We start from the raw sequence: 24,517 nt of genomic DNA on the forward strand, positions 1-24,517 counted from the left end.
TGTGGATTGCCTATTGGTGACTCTTTGAGGTAGGGCTTCATGTACTCTTACAGTTGAGGATCTGGGAGCAAAGAAACGTGGAATAGCAAGCCTGCAGATGTGCTGTACATGAGAGTTGCCGCTAAGCCATTAGTGGCCACAAAAGGAGCAGAGATGGAAGGCTGACAGCTTCCAAAGTGACAGCTGCTGCTTTATCATATTTATAGGGAGTGGACTCAACATCATGCAGTTTTCTCAACAAGACAAGTTAGGCCCTGCCTCCTAGCATGGGCAAAACTTTAGTAGGGCTAAGTTAGGTTTGGCATTCTCAATGCTTAAGGTCTTCTTGCTATTGACTCACTGGGTACACTTTCTTCCCTATGCTTCCACTCCTTTGTGACATATTTGTTTGTACTTTTGAGGTTCACACACTAAATTTTAAAAAAGTTTCCCATTTATAGCTCAGGAGGGTCACTGTAGTGTTCCTGATCTTAGTTATGGTTTCAAACATGTTAATTTAGTAGTGAAATGCTACATTTCCATAGTAAGCCCGCACCCGCCCAACCTGAGGGTGGGTACTTGATCTGGAGTCTAGATGAGTATGAATTCTGATCAAGAAATAGTCAGTTTACACTATCCAGGTAAGACTGAAGTGAGAGTGAGGGAAAGGGAAAGAGAAAACTTTTAAGGATCAGCAAAAGCAACAATTTCACTACCTAGTGAAGGCAACATCTCCATTGTCAAGGTAGAATGAAGTCTCAAGGTTCAGCGCAACCTCATGAATACTGATAACAGCAACAGCAGCCAGAGCATTTTCTAAATAGAGACTGCACCCACCTCTCACAGATAAAGACTTAGCTAACGTAATCCACACTTTTGTGACTTCCAAGCTAGACAATTTCAATGCACTCTACCTGGAGAGGACTATGCAGGCCACATGCACGCTACAGCTAATTCAACATATCGTGGTCCTCTTGCTAAACAAAGCAGAATGGTGAGAGTATCACACCAATACTCCACATTAGCATCCAGTCCAACACCAAATAAAGGACCAGGACCTTAAAATGTAATGCCACCAAGCTTTCTTAATAGCAACTCTTTCTCCACTTTCCTCACAGTTTCAGCAGCACCTTCAATCAAGGTGGAAGCTCCCACTGATAGCCCTAAGTGTGAAACTTTCAAGAACTGGTACAGAGTAGAGGACCTTTGCTGTGTGATATCACTGATGGCAATCATATCAACAGAACTTCTTCAGACAGGACTTTCTCAAATAAAGTAGCATAAGGACCCCATAATGTTTCTAAAGGAATGCCAAAGAGATTAACGCCCCTCCCCCAAAGAGACTTAAAATAGGGATAAAAGCTTGGTCTAAGTTTGGATATATGCATGTGGCTCCTTAATACTAGTGATTGATGCATTAGAAATGCATCTATGCTAGCCCCTGAATATTAGGAGAAGGTCCTAAACAGAGCTAAATTAGTTATTTAAAATAAACTGATCAAGATTGGGCTACATACTGTGACTACCTTTTTAAAAAGGACGGGGCAGCTGAAAAATGAGTCCAGAAATATGTACAGTCAGTTGTGGAACTTTGAATTTTTACTTTGAATTTTTATAAATCAAAATTATAATAATGTTATATATTTATTTATAACTTTAACTTTTATCTTAGTGAATTTTCCAATCTGGAACTATTTATATTTTATATATTTAAAATAAAAATATCTCCTACTCACTGTTAAAAGCAAAATGAACCTTTCATTGAGGGTACATCTACACTTCAGTTTAAAGTTGTACAAGTGACAAATGACTGATAATGAATCTAATAATATGTAAATACCTTAAATGTTTTAATACTTATTTTGCGTTAAACGTAAAATGCAAAGGATAGTAACTTAGGGTATTGTCTATGCTACAACCTGGGGGTGAGATTTGCAGCTCCCGAAGACATACTCACACTAGCTCTAATCAAGCATTGCCATCAGAGATCAGAAATGCTAGGTAAATACTCTATCTTCCCACAGTCGTGCCGCTGCGGCTACATTCTAGTTTAAGTGCACCACGTCAATTAAAGCTACCTTGAGTATGTCTCCTCAAGCTGAGACTCACACTCAAGCTCAAAGTGTAGACATACTCTGAATGACTATTCTTTGCCTTTTAAAGAGCAAAATAAAGTTTTATAGCATTTAAGATGTTTACATAGTATTAGATTTATTATCAGTCATTTATTACATTTAAACTGACTATACATTTGGAAGTTGTTAAAAGTCTGAAATTAATGCAGACAAGCATTTGCTCAACCTTTCAAGAACCGATTGTGTGATGAGACCTTGTGTGATGAGAGTTTTAAATTAAGCAAGGAAAACTAAGTGGTAACCCTAACTCGTTCGCTTAAGGAGTCACAAATACAGGTTGATTTCTTTAGGCTTTCAAATTACTGCACATTTCCATGTTCAGTTAGTTGAAGTCCTTTTACAGACCTCTTCGCTGTGAATCAACTGCTGTTAGAAGGCACGTAAGACTTCGCTACTAAAGGGCAAGGGGAAATTTGGTAAATTAATGTATGCAGAAATAACTGCAATTATCAATGTGACTTCCACAAAAAATTAAGAAAAGTTTAGAAGCAAAGTATGATGCACCTAATTTCCCTTCCGTGTAAAACAGGGTTTAGAATATCAATATGTACATTGCTGTAATACTGGTAAAGGAAAATGAAGTAGTTGTGCTACCAGAGTCTGGAAATCTGTCACTATTTGCAAATAGAAAATGTACGGCTGAGTATGACTGAGGAACAGCATAGCAAAGTTAGCGTACCAGCCTTTTCTCTTGGATTTTAGACAAAACTGACCACCATTCTCAAATACTACAGCCATAAGTGGGACTGCCGGAGCTGGGACCCCTCTGGCTGGCACGCAGGGGGTTAATGGTTCAGGTCAGTTAATGGTAAGCCTAATGCTTACCAGTTAACCTTTTACATCCCTACTTCCTATGAGATACTAGTGTCCACTTGGTAAACTACCGACAATTAGTCCAAAAGAGTTCAATACAGTGAACAAGAGCTTCCCACATCCCCACACCACAATGTAGTTCAAAACGGTATTCAAATAAAAAAGTTGATCACCTGCCAACTCCTCAAACCAAGAGAGCTCCAAATAGGTTAATAAATAATGCAATTAATGAACTGCATGATTCTATAAACATGCTTCAAAACAAAGGCCAAGTAGTTGCTCCACTGATCCATAAGAATGTTGTGTGGCTGTTAAAATCATTGGTTCAGGGAGGTCTAAAATTGATACTTGCATCTAGACAGTTAAATACTGGATTATATATTCAGTAAATTAGAAACCATAAAAAAAGATCAATTTAAGAACTTTGTTATTGATTTAAAACATATTCCAAAAACATAAAAAGCTACTTAAATATTTTCACACAAATAGTGTCACTCAAGACAGTATAAAGTGATACATTAATAAGTCTGAATAAAAATCTTTACAAGTCAAATAATCTTTACACTATCCAAGGCAGGCCAAAATATACTACAGTGTAATTTTTGGATGAGATAACTTTTCACATTTGGTCTTACTTTATTCCCTACTAATTTAACCAGTTTAGAAAAATAAAGAGCGTATAAATATCATCTAAGATTAATAGTACCACTAACTGTGCCAACAATTATGTTCCAAGGCCAATTCAGACACTGCTGCTAAACTAGCGATCCAGAGGGGTAGAGAGTTGTGAAGGGGAGAACGGGGGAAAATAAGGGTTGTCCCCAGATCATGGGGTTTCACACCTCCTGAGACGGGCTGAAAATATAGTAGGTTGTTTTCTACTTATGTCCCATTACCACCCTATGGGAGGCAGAGGGAGATATAACTAACCCACTTACATTGACAAAGTCATGTAAAGAATTTAAACTCTAGGTTGGGTGGTAAGGAGAAATTACATCACCCCTAGGTGAGGGGAGCAGGGAGAAACCACATCACCCCAGATCTAGACACATAGGGTACATCTATACTGGCATACAAGACCTGTGGCTGGCACAGGAGGCTAAAAATTGCTGGCTAGACATTTGGGTTCAGGCTGGAGCCTGGTCTCTGGAACCCTCCCCCATTGCATTGCTGCATAGATGTAGGCTTATGCATCATCCAAAGAAACTAAAATCTTCCCCCAACTGCCAAAACATAGCTGTTTTGTAGGATGAAGAGAAGACTGTACTGTGAATCTGGGGCTTTGCAGTGGCAGACTCAACTGAAAGGCAATATGCAAAAACCACAAATTAGCTTGAAATGTATCTGTTCTCTATAAATTAAATGGCCTTATATGTCTCACTATATAATCATAATCCATTCTGGCATTAAAGTCTATGAGTGAAACCCTGGGCTGTTTGAACTCAAGGGGAATTTTGCCATTGCCTTCAATGGTGCCAGGATTTAACACTATAAATCTATGAAAATGCAAAATTTAGAATAGATAAACTGCCCATTAAAATACTTTTCCTGATAAAGTTATCTGGATATTCCATTTACCAAAACAAAACCTATAACAACAGATGTCAAAAGTGACCTGGATTTTTCAGCTGGCTAACTAATATAACTGACAGGTTATGTAGATTTCTTACAGGAAAGGCATCCTCGTTCCTTTCTGCAACTCATCTGATCACCACTTTCTTTTAGTAAAGTCATTAATGAAATGCAAGAAGAAATCTGTGGATTCCATCATTCCATTTCCTCCTTTTTGCAGAAGCAAGAAAAATCTGCTTTCCTGGCAATAAACAGGACCCAAGAATAAGTACTCAAAGTCAGTACTGAGAAAGTAAAAGTAAAATATACAAATACTGAAATTCCAATTTGTGACAGTAAGATAAAGCACGAGTCACACATGATTTATTCGTTCTCTCTCATCATACAAGTCCTCAGTTAATAAATGTATATGGAAGTTTACAGAGAAAAAATTACAGATTAGTCAAAACACAAACACAAGATGAAATACTTCTGAACTTATTTTAATGTGGCACAATAGGTAGATTTTATTTCTAAAGTCCTTCTGAAATATTAATGTTTAGCAAATGGACACTAAGGCTCTATGTCCACCAAAAAAGAAAAGGACTGAACAATATAGAAAAAATCTAAAGGTTTCTGCCACACATGAATATTTTCTCACATGGACAAGGCCAAGAAATATTCCGGGTAGACCAGGGCTGCATGACAGGAAGCTACAGAGCTAGCCCCAGAGACAACGTACCTGCTCTGGGTTAGAAAGAGATCTTTTCCTTCATAGTGATTATACAGAAATAAGTTTTGATTAAAATGAATTTTTATTTTAAAAATGTGAATTGCATAAGCTTATGGAGGGCAACTATAGAGACACCTGTAAAGAATACAGTAAAGAGAAAAAAGAGAGCTGCATGTTCATGCTGGTGACAGAAAGAAACCACGTTTAGTTAAGAGAGGGTTTCTTTCCTGCTTGTCAGTCTACACACCCCTGTACCACTTTACTTTGTCTCAGCCAAACTCACTATTTTCTCTTCCCTTTGAATCACACTACATTCCTCATCTCCTTCCCCGTGCACTCAATTTCTTCCCACCGTCTTTTTCTAGGGCAAAACAGAGCCAGAGATCTATTAGCCAATCCAACTTCACAGAGCCTGACCAAATATCTCACAACAAAACAACCACAATAATGTGGTTAATGTGCTTAAGAATGGCTGCTTTTTTTAAAAAAAAAAAATCTTTACAAAGCACCCCCTTTGAAAATATTATGGGATTCTCCTACTGGGATGGGATACAAAATGAGGGAAAATAAGGATTCCTGCACACACAAAAACCATCTAATATCCATTCACCTGTTCTTAGAAGAGGTACAGCATATTCCAGGGTGGACACACAGAACTGAGGAAGGCTGAGCTGTTGGAACTGTAACTCTAAAGTATCCTCACTTTCCAGGTCTGGCAGGTCAATGTGCCCTACATCCAGCGGTGACTGCAGATATATTCTGGAGTTTGCACTAGCTTGTGTACTGCTTCCACTACAAAGCAAATACAGTATAGTAATTAAACACTGTCAAACAAGATAAACTTAATTAACCATACAAAAAAAAGACCTGAAGAGGTAAAAAAGGATTGTACCCTTTTTTTCATTTCTTTATGATTTATAAAGGCAGACTAGCTTTTTCTCCCATAAACAAACAAAAAAAAAGGATGCGGGACATTTTTTTTCCTTAGAAATTTACAGTATGTTAAGTCTGATGTTGCCTGTTTTAGTAGAGATCTTCAAAGATGGACCTAGAAATGTGGATCGGGAATGAATGGAGAGTTGAATCTTTGACAAAAAAGAGTTTTTCCTTCCGTGTATTAGATGGTTGTGCTAAAACTAAGAGCAGGTCTACACTACGGGGTTAAGTCGACCTAAGTTACGCAACGCCAGCTATGTGAATAATGTAGCTGGAGTCGACATACGTTAGGTCAACTTATTGCGATGTCTACACCGTGGTGGGTCGACGGGAGAAACTCTCCCGTCGACTTACCTTGTGCTTCTCGTTCCTGTGGAGTACCGGAGTCGACGGGAAAGCGATCAGTGGTCAATTTAGCAGGTCTTAACTACACCCGCTAAATCAACCCCCAGTGGATCGATCACCGCAGCACTGATCCACAGTAAGCGGAGACAAACCCTAAGTAAGAACAAAACAACCCACAGTGGAGTGGTCTGAATTAAAGTCTCATTTCAATAAATCAGGTTTCACTTGCTTGGTATCAGCAATGTCATTTCCCTGCTACCTCTCTGGCTGCCCATAGAATCTTCCAGGAAAGAACAGTCCCTAGAAGACCTGATTTTCTAATGTGAAAAACAAGCTGAACATAAAATCCTTTACAGGCCTTGTTTATACATCAAAGTGGATAAACAGTGCCTTATTCTCCCACCCCCTTCAAAGACATCTTCAATACAATCAAGCATATGCATCAACAGTACATTTTGATTTTTATCTCTTTCCAGCTACCTTTAAAGGCTCCTAGATTCGCCGGATGTGTTGAACTGAAGATAGCTCAAAGACATAAGGTTTTTCTTATAATTGTTTTCATCTCTACAAGTCATTATTTTGACTAAATATTTCTCAGGATTTATAAAGCAATTCAAGATACAATAACTTTATTCATTTTCCCTTATGAAGAATTTGAAGGAAGTGATCTCTAGTATGGTTACATTATGTTATATTGTCTTTATATGGATTCCTCTTTCCAATGCACTTTGAAAGGATAGCAGCATATTCCTATAGATCCTTTGAACTTAAGAGTTGAAGGAGAATAAAAGGACGATACAGCAATGGAAACAAAAATACAGATGAATCAACAATGGATGGTTCTGATTGTCATACATGTGCTTATAAGATGAGGACGAGACGATGCATCAAATCATTAGAAGTATTAAGAAAAGGGAAAAGGATAGGTTTCCAGACAGAAGTTAAAACACAGACGATAGCAAAGTTCCAGAGATTTTAGACAAGAAGAGAAAGTGTGATATTTAGAAACAGAAATAGAAAAATAAATCAGATTATGAAAATTTGAACAAGAGTTGGTGGCTAGAAAGGATTCTTGTTTAATAGTATTAGACATAAGGATTGGAATTTTGAAGCAACACTTTTTCCTCTTTCCTAATTCTTTTCTCTCTGTTGTTTAATTCATCTCATTCTCTCGTTGAGCTTCAAGTTTTCCACCATATTGCTGCCGAGTTAAATTGTGGCTTTGCCACAAGCCTCATGCAAGAAGCAGTGAGTAGTTACACGGAACAGACACAGTCCAAGTTCTTGGCTCCCTTTTGTTCCCTGAGCATGGCATAGGTTACTTTCACTGCAGCATGAGCAGATGCATGAGGAACAGAACCAAAGCTCCATGAATTCCCCACCCATATGCATAGGATGGGCAGCAGTAGGCTGCTCCCAGACCTGTGCTGCTTCCTGTCATATGGACAGCCAGATTAGGAGACTAAGGGAGCACTGGCATGCAGACAGCGTTAAACAGGTCACAATATGGCACTTCATTCACAATAAGTTATCATTTGTTCTCTATATGTCCTCTCTCTCTCACCTGCTAAAAGTTCAAGTCATCCTATGTTGATTTCCTAGCCAATGAGATAGCCACCCCTGCCATTTTCAGATGAGTTGATCTTTGCTAAGTCTTTCCCATGTTAGATTATAAAACACTTCAGGGCAGAGGGAAAGGTCTTCGCCTATGTGCTATAAAGCACAGGGTTCATTTATCATGCTATATACCTGCTTAATAAAAACTCAATGTACTAGATCCAATAACTTTTTTAAATAGTAATAATAGCTCTCAAGACCTTTAAAATTAATCATCTGAGCTACCATATCTATAATGTGAGAACACTTTATTGTATATTGGTTAGCTCTACTAACTATTAAGACTCAAAAAGGTATCACCATTGACTAAATAAGAATTCAGTCTTTTTAAATCCTCAACAAATGACCTAATAAAGGACAAAGATTCTTACAGAGTGATTACAAATCTTGTGCCAAGAGGAGTACCACATATACACACTAACCTCTACATTTTAAGAGTGTCCAGTAAATCAGTCATAAGATTTGAATTATGTGGCTAAATCATGTACAACTGAAATTTTATGTGGTCAAGCTTGTATGCCAAAAATCCTTAGAAACTTTTTATGTAAGTGTGTATAGTTACATCAGATTAAATTACACTCATTCTAAATTTTTTCTGTTACTAACTGTTGAAGGGAAACAAAAAATCCCGATCTCAATACTTGTCAAATAAATAGGAGAAGAAGTGGTTTTCAAAACTCACCGTAAACCAAGTCTACACACACTGAATTGCTGATTTCTTATCTTTAGCAATTTGAGAGTGTCAGATATTTGTAGTTCATCTCTAAAATACCAGACAGTTCTCTCTTTAGGAGCAGAATGAGAGAGATCAAAAGGATATTAGAAATTGTGAATATCATTTAAAATTTAAGTTTCGTTATTTTAAAGACTTTTTCCAATTAGCATCCTAATTTCAACAATTAGACTTACAGAAGAACCTCAGAGTTATGAACACCAGAGTTACAAACTGACCGGTCAACCACACACCTCATTTGGAACTGGAAATATGCAATCAGGCAGTAGCAGAGACCAAAAAAAGCAAATACAGTACCGTACTGTGTTAAACATAAACTACTAAAAAATAAAGGGAAAGCAGCATTTTTCTTCTGCACAGTAATATTTCAAAGCTGTATTAAGTCTATGCTCAGTTGTAAGCTTTTGAAAGAACAAAGTTTTGTTCAGAGTCAGAACATTTCAGAGTTACAAACAACCTCCATTTCTGAGGTGTTCATAACTCTGAGGTTCTACTGCACATGTTTTCCCACAAGCTGGCTAGGAGCAAAATAGGTAATTCTGGTAATAGGCAACAGGTTTAACTTAGCCTCCCACTTTGTTCACCTGGAAGACGCTGCATCCCAGTCTTGGCCATCACCTCTGGGACGCTGACCTGTACGTCCAATCACAGATGGTCGAGGGCTACTACTTCCAGGTGATGGATTCTGGGAATGATAAGGTCCTCTTGCTTCTTGGCCATAAGACATAGAAGAATTCTGAGAAGCTGTACCTTATACAACAAAAGCAGAAAAATAAATTTACCACGCACCTCTCTGTCCTACAAACCGCTCGGTGAAGCATGAAAGTCCAAGCTGGTTAACAAATGGCAAAAAAAACTAACACTATTCATTAAAGTAGAGTAAGAAAAATAATGAGGAAAGTACAGGATGTGGGCACAATCTACTTTAGTCCGTATGAATCTCAAAGTTGAGAGGTTCATTTCAGACTAACATTGGGGAAAAAAAACAATTTAAACATAATTCTTGGGTCTGTAAAATTCAACTAGAAATCTCCCATGAACATTTTGTGTTGTATTTTGGTACTTCTGCTTCAAGTTCTAGAAGTGCAGAGCCCAGTAAAGATTTTTTTAAAAAGTTATCTAAGCCTCAAAGAAGTTTGGGGTCAGCTTTTGGTCAAAGATGTGGGTGCTCTTACTCAAAAAGTAAGTGCTCCATTCGTCATACAAAAAAATGTCTGAATCTTGCTAGAAGTGCAAAATTCAGTTCAGTCTTAACTATAGAATCACAAGCAGTGTTTCTGTAACAACACGCTTGCAATGTTTTACGAAAAGCTCTAACATCAAAGCAGGCAGAGAAAAAAGATGAAATTTGGCTGAATAATAGGCCATGGAAGGAGAGGGTGTCCTTCAGTCTTTAGTGAAAGTCAGTCATGATTTTGCTGGGTCATGAGGCTTTGCTTCTAGATCCAGAAGTCCCAGGTTCAAATGCTGCTGTTGATGTTTTAATTTAATTGAGGTCTCCTCTCCATTTGAGGCCTGTACAGTTGGACTCACAGTAACTAATGCACCTAGTTTTACAGATGGAGGAGCATAAGAAAAAATTCCAATTAATATTTTTACAATCCTAAAACATTTATAAAATAGTTTTTATTTAACACATGTAGCATGCACAGCCTACATATGAGAGAAGAGATTCATCATCACTTTTGAGCAAGGCAGCAACCCAAACTCACATTGCTACAGGATGGAATTTTCAAACATGACAAATTATCATCTTTAGAAAATCCATTCCACAGTCACACACAACATTTATATATACACACCTTGGTCAGTGGAGAAAAAGCCTGGATCCCTGTGAAAATTAAGCCTATTTCTTAAGAAGATACATAACTGTTGCAGGCATGACACAGCCTGCAAGGCTAAGCGGTGTTTTCCAGATTTTCCAAAAGCCAGCTTTAGTAGAGACAGAAGGCTCTAAAAACACAAGGATTAACAGAAATTTGTAAACAAAAATAAAATAACTTCTGAACCAGTGTAAGCAAAACCATACCAAAAGGACAGTTAAAAGTTCTTTGTTCATTGAAGGCAACATTATTAGTCCGAGGAGAAGTGTGTACTTCATACTATTTTCAAATGAGTCTCTGTCGCCAGCCTAGAAACAACTTTTATGGGAGATACTTGCCATTCACCTTAGCCAGAAGAATGTGGAGAAAAAACCCAATTCATAGTATGCATCGATTAGATGTTGTGAACATCTAAGCAGGTGACTATAACAAAATTAAAAATGCAGGTTTCCTCTCTTAAGTGCGCCATGTAGTAAATTCCATTTTCTCCTTCCACTTAGCCAAACATTCATTTAATTAGTGTCTATCTAAACACAGAAGCATCGGCTCCAGATGGATTATCAGGAAAATTTATTTGAGCTCCTGCTTTACATGGCTCGCTTTGTAACCCAATGGAAAGTTTTAGGTGATGGTAGTTCTAACCTGAACAATCTTTGGTCTTTGAAGGAAAATCTCAGCAGGGAAATCTTGCATAATAACATCCTGTAGAAGCTCACACGTACTCCAAATTAAACTGTGGTTATTACTTCTCAAAGAGCTAAAAATTGAGTTGAAATTAGTTAAATATCAGAAATACTAGAACGGTGGAAGTCATTAGAGATAGACTTTTCCTTATAAAGCTATCAGTGCAATTGAAAGCATTTTCCAAGTAAAGGTTCCTGGTTGTGTTATTTTTGTAGACAAACAAGAGCAATGTTACACCCAAACTCAATTCCATTTGCGATCAAACCAATTTTCAACCTATATTTCTCAAGGAGAAGCTATTTCCTTAATCCCTTCAGAATTTTAAATTGAGATAAGAAAATCAGAAGTTCCCTGTGAAATTAGTCAATTTGTTGTTTACCATAGGGAACAACTAATGTCATAAGTAACAAAATTCTACCATTACCACTACCCAAATTAGCAACATTGAGAATTTCAGTCAGACGTAAGAATTTACATAAAGGAAGCCAATTTAGAACAAATGGCATTTACTCTAGCTTTACTGTTTTCCGTTAAAAAAAATTTCTTTTCTCCACCAACTTCCCTTTCTCAAGTCCTTCTCCTTTGCTTTTTCAATTTTCTTTCATTCCACCCTGTCTTCCCTACTGTGCCTCTTCTTTCATTACAAATAGTTTTTAAATACCTAAGCCAAAGTAGTAACCTTGTCCTGTTCTGTGAACCAGAAATCTGTCAAACTGTCACATTTAAAGGAAAAAATAAAACATTAAATATATTTTCCAGATTTTGGAATTTATCAAACAGGAAAAGTAGACAAATCTGTTTCTTCTGCAAACAGTGACACATGTCAGTTGGAGATGGAACAGGTCTGTTAAGTAATCTAGTCCATCTTCCTCCATTATTCTCTGTACTAGACATATACTATCTGCTGTTTTGCCTATTCTGAAGTGATTCAAGCAACAGAAGTTTTTACCACAACACTTTAAAGGCTTTTATAGTCTAAAATTCCACCATCAGAAAATCATCTAGTTTTCAACAAGGGAGTAACATCAACGTTTAAAGCCTTTCACACCAGGAAGGAGGAGCATTTGGCTCAAGGGACTGGAATTGAGACATACTAGCTACAGCTGACTGGGTTCATATCTATCTGAGTTACCAATAATGATTTGGTGACCCATACAAAGTAAGCTCATGATCTTATTCTAGTGAGTACCAACGAATTGTCCACATCCCAAAACCCACCAAATTGGCATTGTTGGCTGACTCAGCAATTTATGCTAAAGGTAAAGGTTCAGGACAAAGTTCAGACACTGTAGTGGGTACCTTGTACTATGACTGCTATCAGCCTTCAGAATAGCTTTTATAATCACTCAGTTCATTTAAAAAATATTCACAACAGGAGCAGTTAGTGCTGAAAAGTGAAGTTTGAGTGGTTGCAATCCAATGAAGTAAAAAATATTACTATAAAATCTCCATTACTTTACCTTTCATTTGATGAAAGAACATGTCTATCCGTTGTGGTCAGTGTTAACCAAGGAAATGTGGAAAACTTCAAACACTTCACTGCCTGATTTACTGTTAAAAAGCATATTCCAAAAATGTTAGTGTATTTCTTTAGAAGAGTCAACATGTGTACAGTGAGAAACAGAATTTTTAATTATAAAACCTGATTGAACTAAATCTATTTGAAGAGCTGCCAATGAGAGTTTTCAGTAGAGTAATCAGAGAATGAACAAGTTGCAGTCACTCATTGATATTACATAAAGAGATTCAGTAAGGAGTAGCAATATTTCCCCTACCTCACATGCATCAACCTGTAATCTTATCTTGTTCTTCTGCAAAAACATATACTTTCCCAAACTTGAACATAAAAGAATTATATTTCCAATTTCTACACTTAATAATAATTTGTGTAATTTCTGCACTTATTTGTTTTTCTTATTTGTGACAATATCTTGTTTAAATTAACCTTTTAATTAAAAATTGCATTTAAGTAATTTTGTATTCCTAATGATGGCTAATATGCTGCTGAAAAGTGAATTGGTGAAAGAAGTATGGTAATGCCAATGTCAACTTGTAAAACCTAGTTTTCATCTTGTGACACTACTGACGGAACAATTAAAAGAACATTACACATTATGGATTGCTTTTCAGCAGGCTGGTCTGATTAACTGGATATAGAGCAGTGGTGGGCAACCTGAGGTCCATCAGGGTAATCTGATTGCGGGCCACGAGACATTTTGCTGACATTGACCGTCCGCAGGCACGGCCCCCTGCAGGCCTCAGTGTCCGCGGTTTGCCCCCCCCATCAGCGCCTTCCCCTCCCTCCTGCCTGCCGAGATCAGCTGTTTCACAGCATTGAGGAGGCTCTGGGGGGAGGAGCAAGGAAGCAGCACCCAGGGCCCCTCCCTCGCCCAGCACCTCCTGCCCACTGCGTTCAGCTGTTTCATGGTGTTGAAGAGGCTTGGGGGGGGGGGAGGAAGGGGAAGGTGGAGCGAGAATGTGGCGCCCAGCTCCCCTCCCTCACTCGCAGAGCTTCCTCAACGCTGCGAAACAGCAGATTGCGGTGAGCAGGAAGCACTGGGGGAGGGAGTGGGGAGGAGTGAGGACCCAGTGCGCAGCCTCTCCACTCCCTCCTCCAGTGTTCCTTTGCCTCCTGCCCACCACGATCAGCTGTTTCGAGGCCAGCAGGAGGCTCTGGGAGGGGAAGGGCAAGGACATGGCTCACTGGGGGAGGGGGCAGAATGGGGTGGGAAGAGGTGGGGAAGGGGCAGGAAGAGTCATGGTGGGGTGGGGACTTGGTGAAAGGGGTGGAGTGGAAGGCAGGGCCTGGGGCTGCGCCAGGGGTCCAGCAAGTCCGGGCCAGCACCTGTGTCTCCTTGACTTAACTTCACGGTGACTACCTGGTGTGGAAATTTTTAATCAAAAGTTTTCTTACACCATCTAACAACGGAAGGCAAGTGCAAATGGAAAACAAAATACACAGATGAAAATCGAGGCTTCCAACAGGAGTGGGAGAATAAGTACTTTTTCATTGAACGTAATGGTAAGGCCACGTGTCTTCTTTGCCAGATGTGTATCTCTCGGTTCAAATCTTCAAACTTGCAGTGTCCTTTCGTTTCTAGCCATGCACATATGGATCAAGAATTCCCACAAGGTTCTGAACGCCACACTTTAAAACTGAAAACTTTGAAAAAACAAACAAATGTAGAACCCCAGTTCTTCACCGGATTTGCCAACCGATCACAGATTGTAAGGTTAGCCTCCTATTATGTGGCCTGGCACATAGCCTGTGCAAAAAAGCCTGACTCTGAAGGTGAGTTTATAAAAACTTGCCTCACTGATGTGATTTCAATCCTGTCACCAGAGAACAGGAATCTACAGAAGAAAATTTCTGGCCTGCAGTTTTCACGCCACACAATAAAATGCAGAATCTCCGACCTGAACAGTGACATTGAATCGCAACTTAACTTGCAACTTCAGCAGTGTGAGTATTTGAGCATCCCTTTGGATGAGTCATGTGATGTACTCGATAAACCTCAATTAACGGTATTTATCCGGACTATGTCTGACAACTGTGTTGTAAGTGAAGAACTCCTAGCTATCGTGCCACTAAAGGACAGAACTCATGGATGAGATCTAAAGGAGGCATTGATGTTAGTTGCGAAACACCACTTTCCTGTACAGAAGCTCACTGCCATTGCAACAGATGGGGCTCTGTCCATGTGGGGATCTGTGATATGAATTAGTGGGGCTTTGTAAGTCTGATGAGAGCTTTCCCGAATTTTGGACATTTCACTGTATTAGTCATCGGGAGCAACTGGCATCTACAAATCTCCAATTTGATCACATCATGAAACATATCTTGCACATTGTGAATTTCATTCAATTCAAATGCACTCAATCACAGACAATTTCAAAATCTAATCCAAGATCTGGATGAAGACAACTTCCCTGCCGATTTGCCATTTCACTGCGCAGTTCAATGGCTATTGAGAGGTAAAGTTATTTCCTATTTTTTCGAGCTCCTAGAACCAGTAAAATTGTTTATGAAGGAGAAGCAAAGAATACACCCGAGCTTACAGATTCTGGATGGGTTCTAGACTTCGCATTTCTTGCAGACATGCTGCTGCATTTGGATAAACTAAACGTGGACTTACAAGGAAAATTCCAGTTACTGTCTGATCTAAGCGTATTTGCGTTCATGAACAAACTGCAGTTGTTTCACAGACAAATGCTTGAGAGATAGCGGACACAATTTCCCTCAGTGTCACAACTTCAAGCCAGATCAAAAGAAGATGCTGCAGAACCCCTAAAATGGAGCACAACTAGATACGCGAGCATGATTAAAGACATTAAGGACAGTTTCGAGGAAAAAGACCTCAAATCAGATTTCTGATTGACCCTTTTAGTGCTGAAGCTGATTGTCTGAAGGCCCCTTTAGTCACTGATAAAGCAACATCCCAGATGGAAATAATAGAACTTTTGGAAGATGACAGATTGAAATCTGTTCAGAAGACAGAGGGGACCCTTACTTTCTGGAAATCTGTACCAAAGGATAAATACTGCAACATCAGAGGTGCAGCCCTAAAATTAATGTTGATGTTTGCCTCAGCCTATCTTTGTGAGTCTGTTTTCTTGACGCTCAAACATGTGAAATCCAAGCACCGATCCGTTCTGACAGACAGCCACTTAAGAGAACTGCTGCATTTGAGCACAACTGAACACAAACTTCAAAGGAATTGCTGAAAGCAAAGACTGCCAGAAGTCCCACTAAGTAAAAGGTTAAGACAAGTTGTTGTTATTGTCGTTAACTATACATCAAATGATATAATGATTATGTGTGCACGCACACACACACACAAACACATATAAATACATGTATGTAATCATTACATAATACTGTGGCTCTTTGGCAATGTACCTGGGTAAATTCTGGCGCCTTCTCAGGCTCAGGTTGGCCACCCCGCATTAAAAGCTACCAACTAGTGAACAAATCTGGACTGGACAGAACAACAGGATGGTCGAAGTCTGGGGGAAGCTAATTTTCTCCAATTACCCCACAGGCGGTGTTATAAATACAAAGTGAAGGGTAACCACCTTTAAATCCCTCCTGGCCAGAGTCAAAACCCTTTCACCTGTAAAGGGTTAAGAAGCTAAGGTAACTTTGCTGGCATCTGACCAAAGTGACCAATGAGGAGACAAGATACTTTCAAAGCTTGCGGGGGGGCAGCTCTGGTCCTAGGGTCACTGGCAATGGGGTCTCAGGGCCCCATTTCCTTAAAGAGGTAACAGACAGAGCCCATGGACAGGAAATATGCTAAGGAAGCCAAGGGAATAGACATTTCTGAAGCCTGCTCAGATCACAGGAAACTTAAGAGTATACATGTCCAGCATATGAGGTCCAAATACAGCAGTAAGGTGATTGTCCAGGCAGGGGAAGTTGATCAAGGCCGTGTGTGACAGAGGTACTTCTGCCATGTTTCTTACAGTTATCTCAGTGATACTAGATAAATAAAAAAGCATTAGTGCTGTTTACTATTTAGATAAAGGATAACATTTTCAAAAGTATGTAGGTCCCATTCTCAAAAAAGACTTAGGCGTATAAGAGTCTAAATTTCATTGCAAGTCAATGGTATTTAGGCTAATTCCCTAAGTCACTTTTGCCACTGGAATTTAGGTCCTTTAAATTTTAAAATATTAAAAAATTAAAAATGTTCTAAAATGTCTACTTTTAATTGTTACTCCACTAGAATGACTAGATGAAAACTAGATTTATCATTTCTACCAGTGGAGTTTCTATGGGGCCCATATTCACGAAATGGCAGCAGGAAGCAGAAGGCACAACAATGCCAGTTGTAATTAAAAAGATATTGGAAATTATATTTTCCACAGAATCCTCTCTTGAATATACGTGTATGACAGAATTATTTCAATTGCATACCAACTGATCTTTTGGGAGGGATTTCCATCTGTTGCAAATTACTTCTGCCTTGGTGAAAATATCCAGTGACTATTTCTTCTTTGGGTAAAACTAAAACTAAAACAAAACAAGGCAGTAAACAAAAAAGCACATTTTCATTGTATATAAATACTGTATTTTTCTGTATTCTGTGGTTGAATTGTTTTCTACTTTATCCCTAAATTAGAAATCTTATGGAGTTAAATGGAGTTATTTATTTCAGATATTACACTTTGCCCGAGTCCTCTCTCGAGTTGTAATTTTACAATCACATTCTCCAATTTGTAAGATGTTTCTCTGTTTCCTTCTTGTGTCCTACGCAAACAGGGAAACTGACTATACACAAAGTGCTGCCAAATGAACAAAGTAAACAAACTGAAAGACAGAGAAAATGTTTTCCTCTAATCTGAAGTACTAATTTTGTAACAATAGTCAGTAAAGTTTCCAAAGAGAATGATAGTTTAGAGGTACACAGTCAACCTTAAAGTAAGTAGCAGGTCAGTTCAGCAGTTTATTGGGCTTTTTAAAATATATAAACATATGAAATACACACATACACACACACACACAATTATTCTAATATCCCTTTGGAACATCAATAGCAATATGGATTCCCAAAAGTAAGCTTCAGGAAACCAAGTTAGGAATCTCATTTGGTCTAACCACGTCCACTCTGTTAGCTTGATTTTTAATTTTTCCCTACAATTAAAAAAGGCTAACTATTTATCGAAGGGGCAATTGTGGCTTCTGATTTAAAGAACTGAGTAAAACTAGCACATGCTTATCACATATAATTTACACTGGAATCAGAAGTTACTGTCACGTAGTAGCATTGTGATATTTAGGGTAGGCATATGAGAGGGGCTGTAGCTTAGTAGCTGGGGGGGAGAGGGGGGGAAATCACCACATTTCATACACAGTGGGAATCAAAATTGGAGAAGTAAAAATCTGCCTGAGCTGTCAAAAGAGAACCAATAAAGCTAGTTAGGTTCTTTAACAAGAGTTAATGGCCTAATCTTGATTCCTCACAGAGGCCCAGTAAACAAATTATGCACAGAGAAATTCTGCAAGAGTCGGAAAGGCTGCAAGAGCCAAAAAAAGAGCTGTTCCGCTCTCATACACTGCAGCCTCAAAGCTAGAATAGCTGCTGATACTACCATACTCCTTTACCCACACACAAGGGGGTTAGGCCAGTGGAGCAACATAAATGATACATCATCACCCTTGCCCAAAAACACCATGAGCACTAGATAAGGAGGCCCACGAAACAAAACTCTGTAGTGCCTTCTCCCAAAGAGACTTGTGTTCAGAAATGTAAAGAGAAAATGAACAGGGTGTGAACTGGAATATTCTTTTTAAAAAACCAAGCAAGTAAACTTTTCAAAAATATAAATCACCTGGTTTGTCGTCTGACGGTAAGGGCTGACCTTGATAAGACACTGCTGGATAATTGGCAGGAATTTCTGAAGGAAGTAGGAAGAGCCCATCTAGGATCCCATCAATTACAGTCTGCAGATTTGGATCCATATTATGACGAAGTTGAGAAAAGAATTCCACTGCACCAATCCCAACCAATTGCTGGACAGCAGACGGATGCTAGATCAGAAAGAGGATAATCAGACTTGCTGGCAATTTCTTTAAGTTTCTGTACTACATCAGAAAGACATAGCTATCGAACTTAAATTCAGCTTTTTGTTATCTTACAGAAAATTTAAGTTTTTCAACTCAATATCAAATGTTTTCCCACACTGTTGTATGGTGATTAGCGCAGGGAACTGGGAGTCAGGATCCTGTTCCACACCCAACTCTGCAAAGGACTAGCTGTGATACTTGGGGCAAATCATTAACTTCTTTACATGCATCCAAATTAGGCAAATATCCCCTATTTTTCAGCAATAATGCTGCTCTGCAGGTGTTACCAGTGCTGGAAACTTTACCATAAATGGAGGAAAGGCATTTTAACCACTGTATTCTCTAACCCTGTTCTAAGCAAATCCCTGTTCTCCATTTTTCTGATTATTTCAGTATATGTGGCAAAAGTTGAGACTGGTCACTGCACTGGGAATCAAGTGACCAGAGTTATTTTTCCAGCTCTCCCACTGACCTGCCATGTTATCTTGCACATGTTATTTCACCTCCATGTCTGTTTCATTATCTATGCAATGGTTTTAGTGATACTTATCCTCATTTGTAAATTAATCTAAGATAGTTGCAAAACACTCTAAAAAAAAAAAAAGAGCACGGTGTACTGTGTGTGTGAGTAAATTCCATTTATGTCTAATATTGTAAATGCATACTGTTTAAGAACAAGATTTCATACCTTTACCAAGTTGTTCACCAAATTTAGTATCTCCTCTTTCATTGGAACTATAGGAAAATTGAACCATTCCAGCAAATGGAGAAAAAGCAACTTTTCTTGGACTAGATCAGCATATGAAATCAAATTATGATCTAATTTACACAATATATTCTTGAGAGCTCGTTCTCTTATCTCTGCAAGTTGATGACCTGTGCAAAAAAAGACGACGACGACAAAGGAGTGCTAAAGAATTAAAAAGTGGTTCAGAAACATATCTACAATACCACCCCAATTCTTAGTTTTATTTGGTGTCTCAGCAGGGACATCTAAGATTTAGGAAAGCTTGTGCTGCTGCTTGTCACAGGGACAAATGGTACTTCATTCTCCATGCCTGAGTCAACAGAGCATCTTCTAAAGTTCTAAATTCACTTTTAAATAAAAAGGCTGTATTAATACAGCAGTATCTGCTTTGGTTCTACTGTGTTCAGAGAAAAAGGACTTTGGGTACATTCTTTGTAAATAAACACCACTGCCCGTGCCCCCAGCTTGTCTGTGCAGACACCTGCGCGCATAGCTACACTCGTGGACATGGCCCGTGTGCGCGAGTGTCCGCGTGCGCACCCCCCCGTCAGACACGCCGCCCGGCGCGGGCCGTGGCAGCGGGACCCGCTCAGCCCCCCACACCCACGGCCGTTCCCAGCCCCCCCCCCGGGCAGGGGCGGCCCGAGCAGAGCGGAGCGGAGCAGGGGACGCGGGGCAGCTACCGAGTTTCCTGATGAGCGGGACCAGCTCCATCCCCGCGGCGCCGCTCTGCCCGCCCGGAATCCAACCGCCGCAGCGCCGCGTTCCGCGGCGAATCCGCTCCGCCTTGACCAGGAGGGAGCAAACGGAGAGAGACCGTTGCTGGGGGGGGGGGTCTACAAACCGCAAGGCATCCTGGGAGATGTAGTTCTTCCACCACTCTTCCTGGGCGGCCTGCAATTCCCAGGATACCGCGCGCCCGGAACGTGGGCTCGCCGTCGCCCGATCCCGTGAGTTCGGTCCCCCTGGTGGGAGAGGAGGGGGCAGCAGGAGGCGCGGAGCGAGTCCCTCGGGAAGAGCTCCGAGCTGGGGCTGAGCGAGGACGAGGCGGGCTACCAAAGGGCCCCGAGCCTGCAGGGGAGCCTCACATGCTGCCCAGCCCCGTTGGAGCTCCTCGGGGTCGCTGGGCCTCGTGGAGCTCGCTTTGGGACATGAAGTTCCCCCACGCGACTGAAGGGACCCAGCCCATCCGCCTGGCCCCGAGCCAGAGCTGTGTCATTTCTCCCGCTGCAGACCGGCCACGGAGGGGTTGCTGCCCATAGCTGTGCCAGCGTGCAGTGGAGTGAAATTAACTAAAGCATAGATTTCAGCCTTACTCTTTCAGTAACTCCCCGATGTCTGTGCTGTAGGGCGAAACTATTCTGCTTTGATCTCCTTTCCTTAAGCAAAAATGAATAGGACACTTTGTCCCCTTCACCCTCAGGTCAGTTTAAAAATCATGAGACTCAAACAACGAATTGTGCGTTCTTTCTGTTTGCTCTCTGGTATTGGAGCACTTAGGGATTTATGTTTTCAATCCTTTTTCTCACAGACATAAGGCTAGAAACATTGTTTGTTTTTATGATAAAAGCTAAGATTCCCAGACAATAACACGATTTCAGCAGCAGGGGCTTTAAGGAAACCAAACATCATCAGGCACCAAGGCTGGCATCAAGAATTACCAAGCTGTAGAGAAGGAGTTGTGACAGTTAAGCTGAGAAGAGGCATGATTCCTTTATTTTTAACTGCTACATATAACATGATAATGCTTGTAAAAACACCTTTTACTTAAATGATGGAGATTTCACTGGATATATGATTGTCCATAAACTGGTTATCGAGATCATAAGGATGAGTAGAGAGAAAAAAGAGCAAAGTGGAGGAGGATGATAATAAATGTTTCTTTCGGAATCACATTTAGCATCCCCCATAGCACTACTTTATATATTTTTGACAGAAAGCAAATAAAATGACCCCTTCTGATATTTTTCTCTCATACAGTATATCTGCTAAATAATATGCTACTAGAAAACCATGCAGGGATTAGAATAATTTCTTCTAGATTACCTAAAGACATGTTGTGATGGTTTGGATCACAGAAACCCCCTGGGAGCTGCCACCTGATGTGCCAAGACTACTTCTGCCCCTGCTTTCCTGCCCTGGCAGCTTAGAACTCCAGCACCCTGCCTGGTTTGAGCCAGACCCGCTAGCCTGCTGCAAACCCAGACCCAGGTCTGAACCATGTCCCCTAACAGCTGTAGGCTCAATTGAAAGCAGTTTACAGAAGTGTTCCTGTCCTTGACACTCAGATGCCCAACTCCCAATGGGGTCCAAACCCTGAATAAATTTGTTTTACCCTGTATAAAAGAATTAAGATACCTGATGATTTGTGCATGAAGTTCAAAATTTAGAAATGTTTCTGGTAAAATGTGAGGTCTTCTCTAATATAGGACTGTTTCCTTAGCAAACAGATGGATGCCCTCATTCTCCCACACCTCAGAGTGCTAAATTTTCTTCTCATTCAGTAATCAGAGATGTCCATCATTTTGCAAGATAATATTTGTGTCAATGGAGTAATAAAACAAAGGGGCTTTATTGAAATAATAATAAACATGCAATGATTGCTGCAATTAGTTTTTCCACAGAGGCTAGAATCACACAGGTCTAACTGTGGAAAGAAATTTTTCATGAGCAACTACAGAAACAGCATCTCTGGCAGAGTGACATTCTTTTCGGCTATAAATTACAACCTCATACAATGAAAAGTAAAGTGCTCCCATCAGAGAGGAACTCTCAGGTTTCCACAATGAGATTGGTGGGAAACTTGTGAGTTCCATGGGAGTGTTTCACTCTTTAGTGGAACTGTGGATTGGCATTATACCTCAGTTGTGAAGTGAAGAGAAGGAATTGCTTAGCTAACACAGCCACTCCCTGTGACGTTCCCCTCTGGTCCCCTCTGGTGTTATCTGAACCAGTGATCCAGATAGGTCACTCCAATCCTTGACTCTGGGAGCCAGCTTTGCCCTGCTCTGCTGTTCATGCACAGCCTCTGGCATGTAAGCTGCTCCTTGAATTGTGCAACCAAATGACACTAGCCAATATCTCCAGTCACAGACACAACCCTGGGAACCTCCGTCTTGCAGTGTCCAGTTATGCCCGCTGGACGCTGCAAGCTTATATGAGTTTATCAATTTAACAAAGAAATTGATCTGTGCCAGGCTTGTTATCCCAAGAGGAGCCTCTGACGTGCTTCAAACCAAACACACTGCTTCAGGTAGAATAAACAAATACATTTATTAACTATAAAGATAGATTTTAAGTTATTATAAGTCAAAACATAAGTCACATTTGGTCAAATGAAATGAAAGCAAAATGCATTCTAAGCTGATCTTAACGCTTTCAATGCCCTTACAAACTTAGTTGCTTCTCACCACAAGTTGGCTGGTTGCACTTCAGCCAGGCTCTCCCCTTTGATCAGTGCTTCAGTCGCTTGGTGTAGTGTCTGTAGATGGAGGTGGAAGAGAGAGGAAGAACATGGCAAAAGTCTCTCCCTTTTATCATGTTCTTTCTTCTTTCTTGGCTTTGCCCTCCACCCCTTCAGAGTCAGGTGAGCATTACCTCATCGCAGTTCCACACTGACCAAAGGAAGGGGGTGGCCTCCCTCGAGAGCCCAACAGATTCTTTTGTTGCTGCCTAAGCCAGCGTCCTTTGTTCCTGTGAGGCTGGGCTGGGTTTGTCCCATACATGCCCTGATGAGGTGTGAACTGCCTCTCTGCTCTTATTTTAAGCCATGAGGATACATTTTCAGCCTCATAACTACCGACATGAAATTATAACCTATAACATAACATTACTATAACAACAATGCTCAGGGAATCATGAGCCTTCCGAAGACACCTGACATGACAAACTTTGCATTGGATACCATACAATCATTATACAAAGATGAACTTGGGGGTGCTGGGTGTTCCCCCAAGGTACAGAGTGCCACACTCCCTAAATTCGATTCAATAACATTTCTTCAGAAGAAAGCACAAAGCTAGATGGATCTGTAAGAGACTAATGAAAGCCCTTTCTCTGCCTGAATATGGCCAGTCAGCCTAAGCACTAAGGAAGTAAGGACATATTTTTGCTCCATGTTGGATGCCTGCATTATATGGATATTTACATGAGAGAAAGGTCCAGAAAACTATCTCATTCACAGACCACTGTCTCTGATCTATGTAGTCAAAGATCATGATGACCAATTTTTGCTTAATATTTTCAAATGCTACCCCAAAGGGGAAAAAGGTGTGTCATGAGACTTGGTGCATCTGCAAGGGGATGCTGGGTAAGGACACTTTTCATTGGTTATAGGAAGTGAAGGAAGGTTTGGCAGTTGGGATGGGGTGTGGTTAAGCACTTTTTGTTATGTTTGCAAGAGGCGTTAGCAGTTAAGGAGAGAATCTGGTCCACAGATATTGTGAGTGTCTACCTCAGGGATATGTACTCTCCTGCTTTGCATCACTCAGCCATCTGCCCTGCCTGCTCCTCCTCATCAGCCTTCAGACTCCCATAACTATTTCCCAATCAACTCTGATTTCTTCCTCCCCTTTGGCATTCCTTTGCATAAGTTTTTCTTGGTGTCCACTTGAGAGGAACTATCTATGTCATACACATGAAGAATATTAAACAGAAAAAGCATAATGTAGCTTCTCTTTTCTGTCACTTCCTCTTCAGTTTGCTGGTTTTGGGGAAGCCAGTAGCTGAGGCAACTTCTCTCCATGCCTTCCTCTTTAGCTATGTGTGCATTAAACCTCAAAGGAAAATCCTGACCTTCAGATATAAAAGTTTTTTTTTAAAGAATCTATTTCTGTACAGAAGTCTTTATG

General features: G+C 40.1%; 1 protein-coding gene across 6 annotated transcripts in view; it reads right to left on the reverse strand.

Moving 5' to 3' along the window:
* Window positions 1-20,479, reverse strand: part of RTTN (rotatin) — a 149,992-nt gene extending 129,513 nt beyond the window's left edge. For 5 of the 6 annotated variants that reach the window (XR_013345173.1, XM_077810485.1, XM_077810487.1 and 2 more), the window contains exons 1-9: window positions 20,351-20,479; window positions 19,608-19,795; window positions 18,685-18,883; window positions 17,270-17,365; window positions 12,810-12,900; window positions 11,308-11,422; window positions 10,645-10,795; window positions 9,427-9,592; window positions 5,822-6,003 (exon numbers count right to left, since the gene is read on the reverse strand). Coding sequence is in view for 5 of the 6 variants with exons in the window: in XM_077810485.1 (XP_077666611.1) it covers window positions 5,822-6,003; window positions 9,427-9,592; window positions 10,645-10,795; window positions 11,308-11,422; window positions 12,810-12,900; window positions 17,270-17,365; window positions 18,685-18,883; window positions 19,608-19,795; window positions 20,351-20,381 (1,219 nt within the window). In the remaining variant the exon portion in view is untranslated. The remainder of the gene's footprint in view (window positions 1-5,821; window positions 6,004-9,426; window positions 9,593-10,644; window positions 10,796-11,307; window positions 11,423-12,809; window positions 12,901-17,269; window positions 17,366-18,684; window positions 18,884-19,607; window positions 19,796-20,350) is intronic. The other variant, XM_077810486.1, reaches the window with a different exon arrangement.
* Between the last annotated feature and the right edge of the window lie 4,038 nt (window positions 20,480-24,517).

The sequence above is a fragment of the Eretmochelys imbricata genome, chromosome 2 (genome assembly GCF_965152235.1).
Source record: "Eretmochelys imbricata isolate rEreImb1 chromosome 2, rEreImb1.hap1, whole genome shotgun sequence".
Lineage (NCBI taxonomy): Eukaryota > Metazoa > Chordata > Testudines > Cheloniidae > Eretmochelys > Eretmochelys imbricata.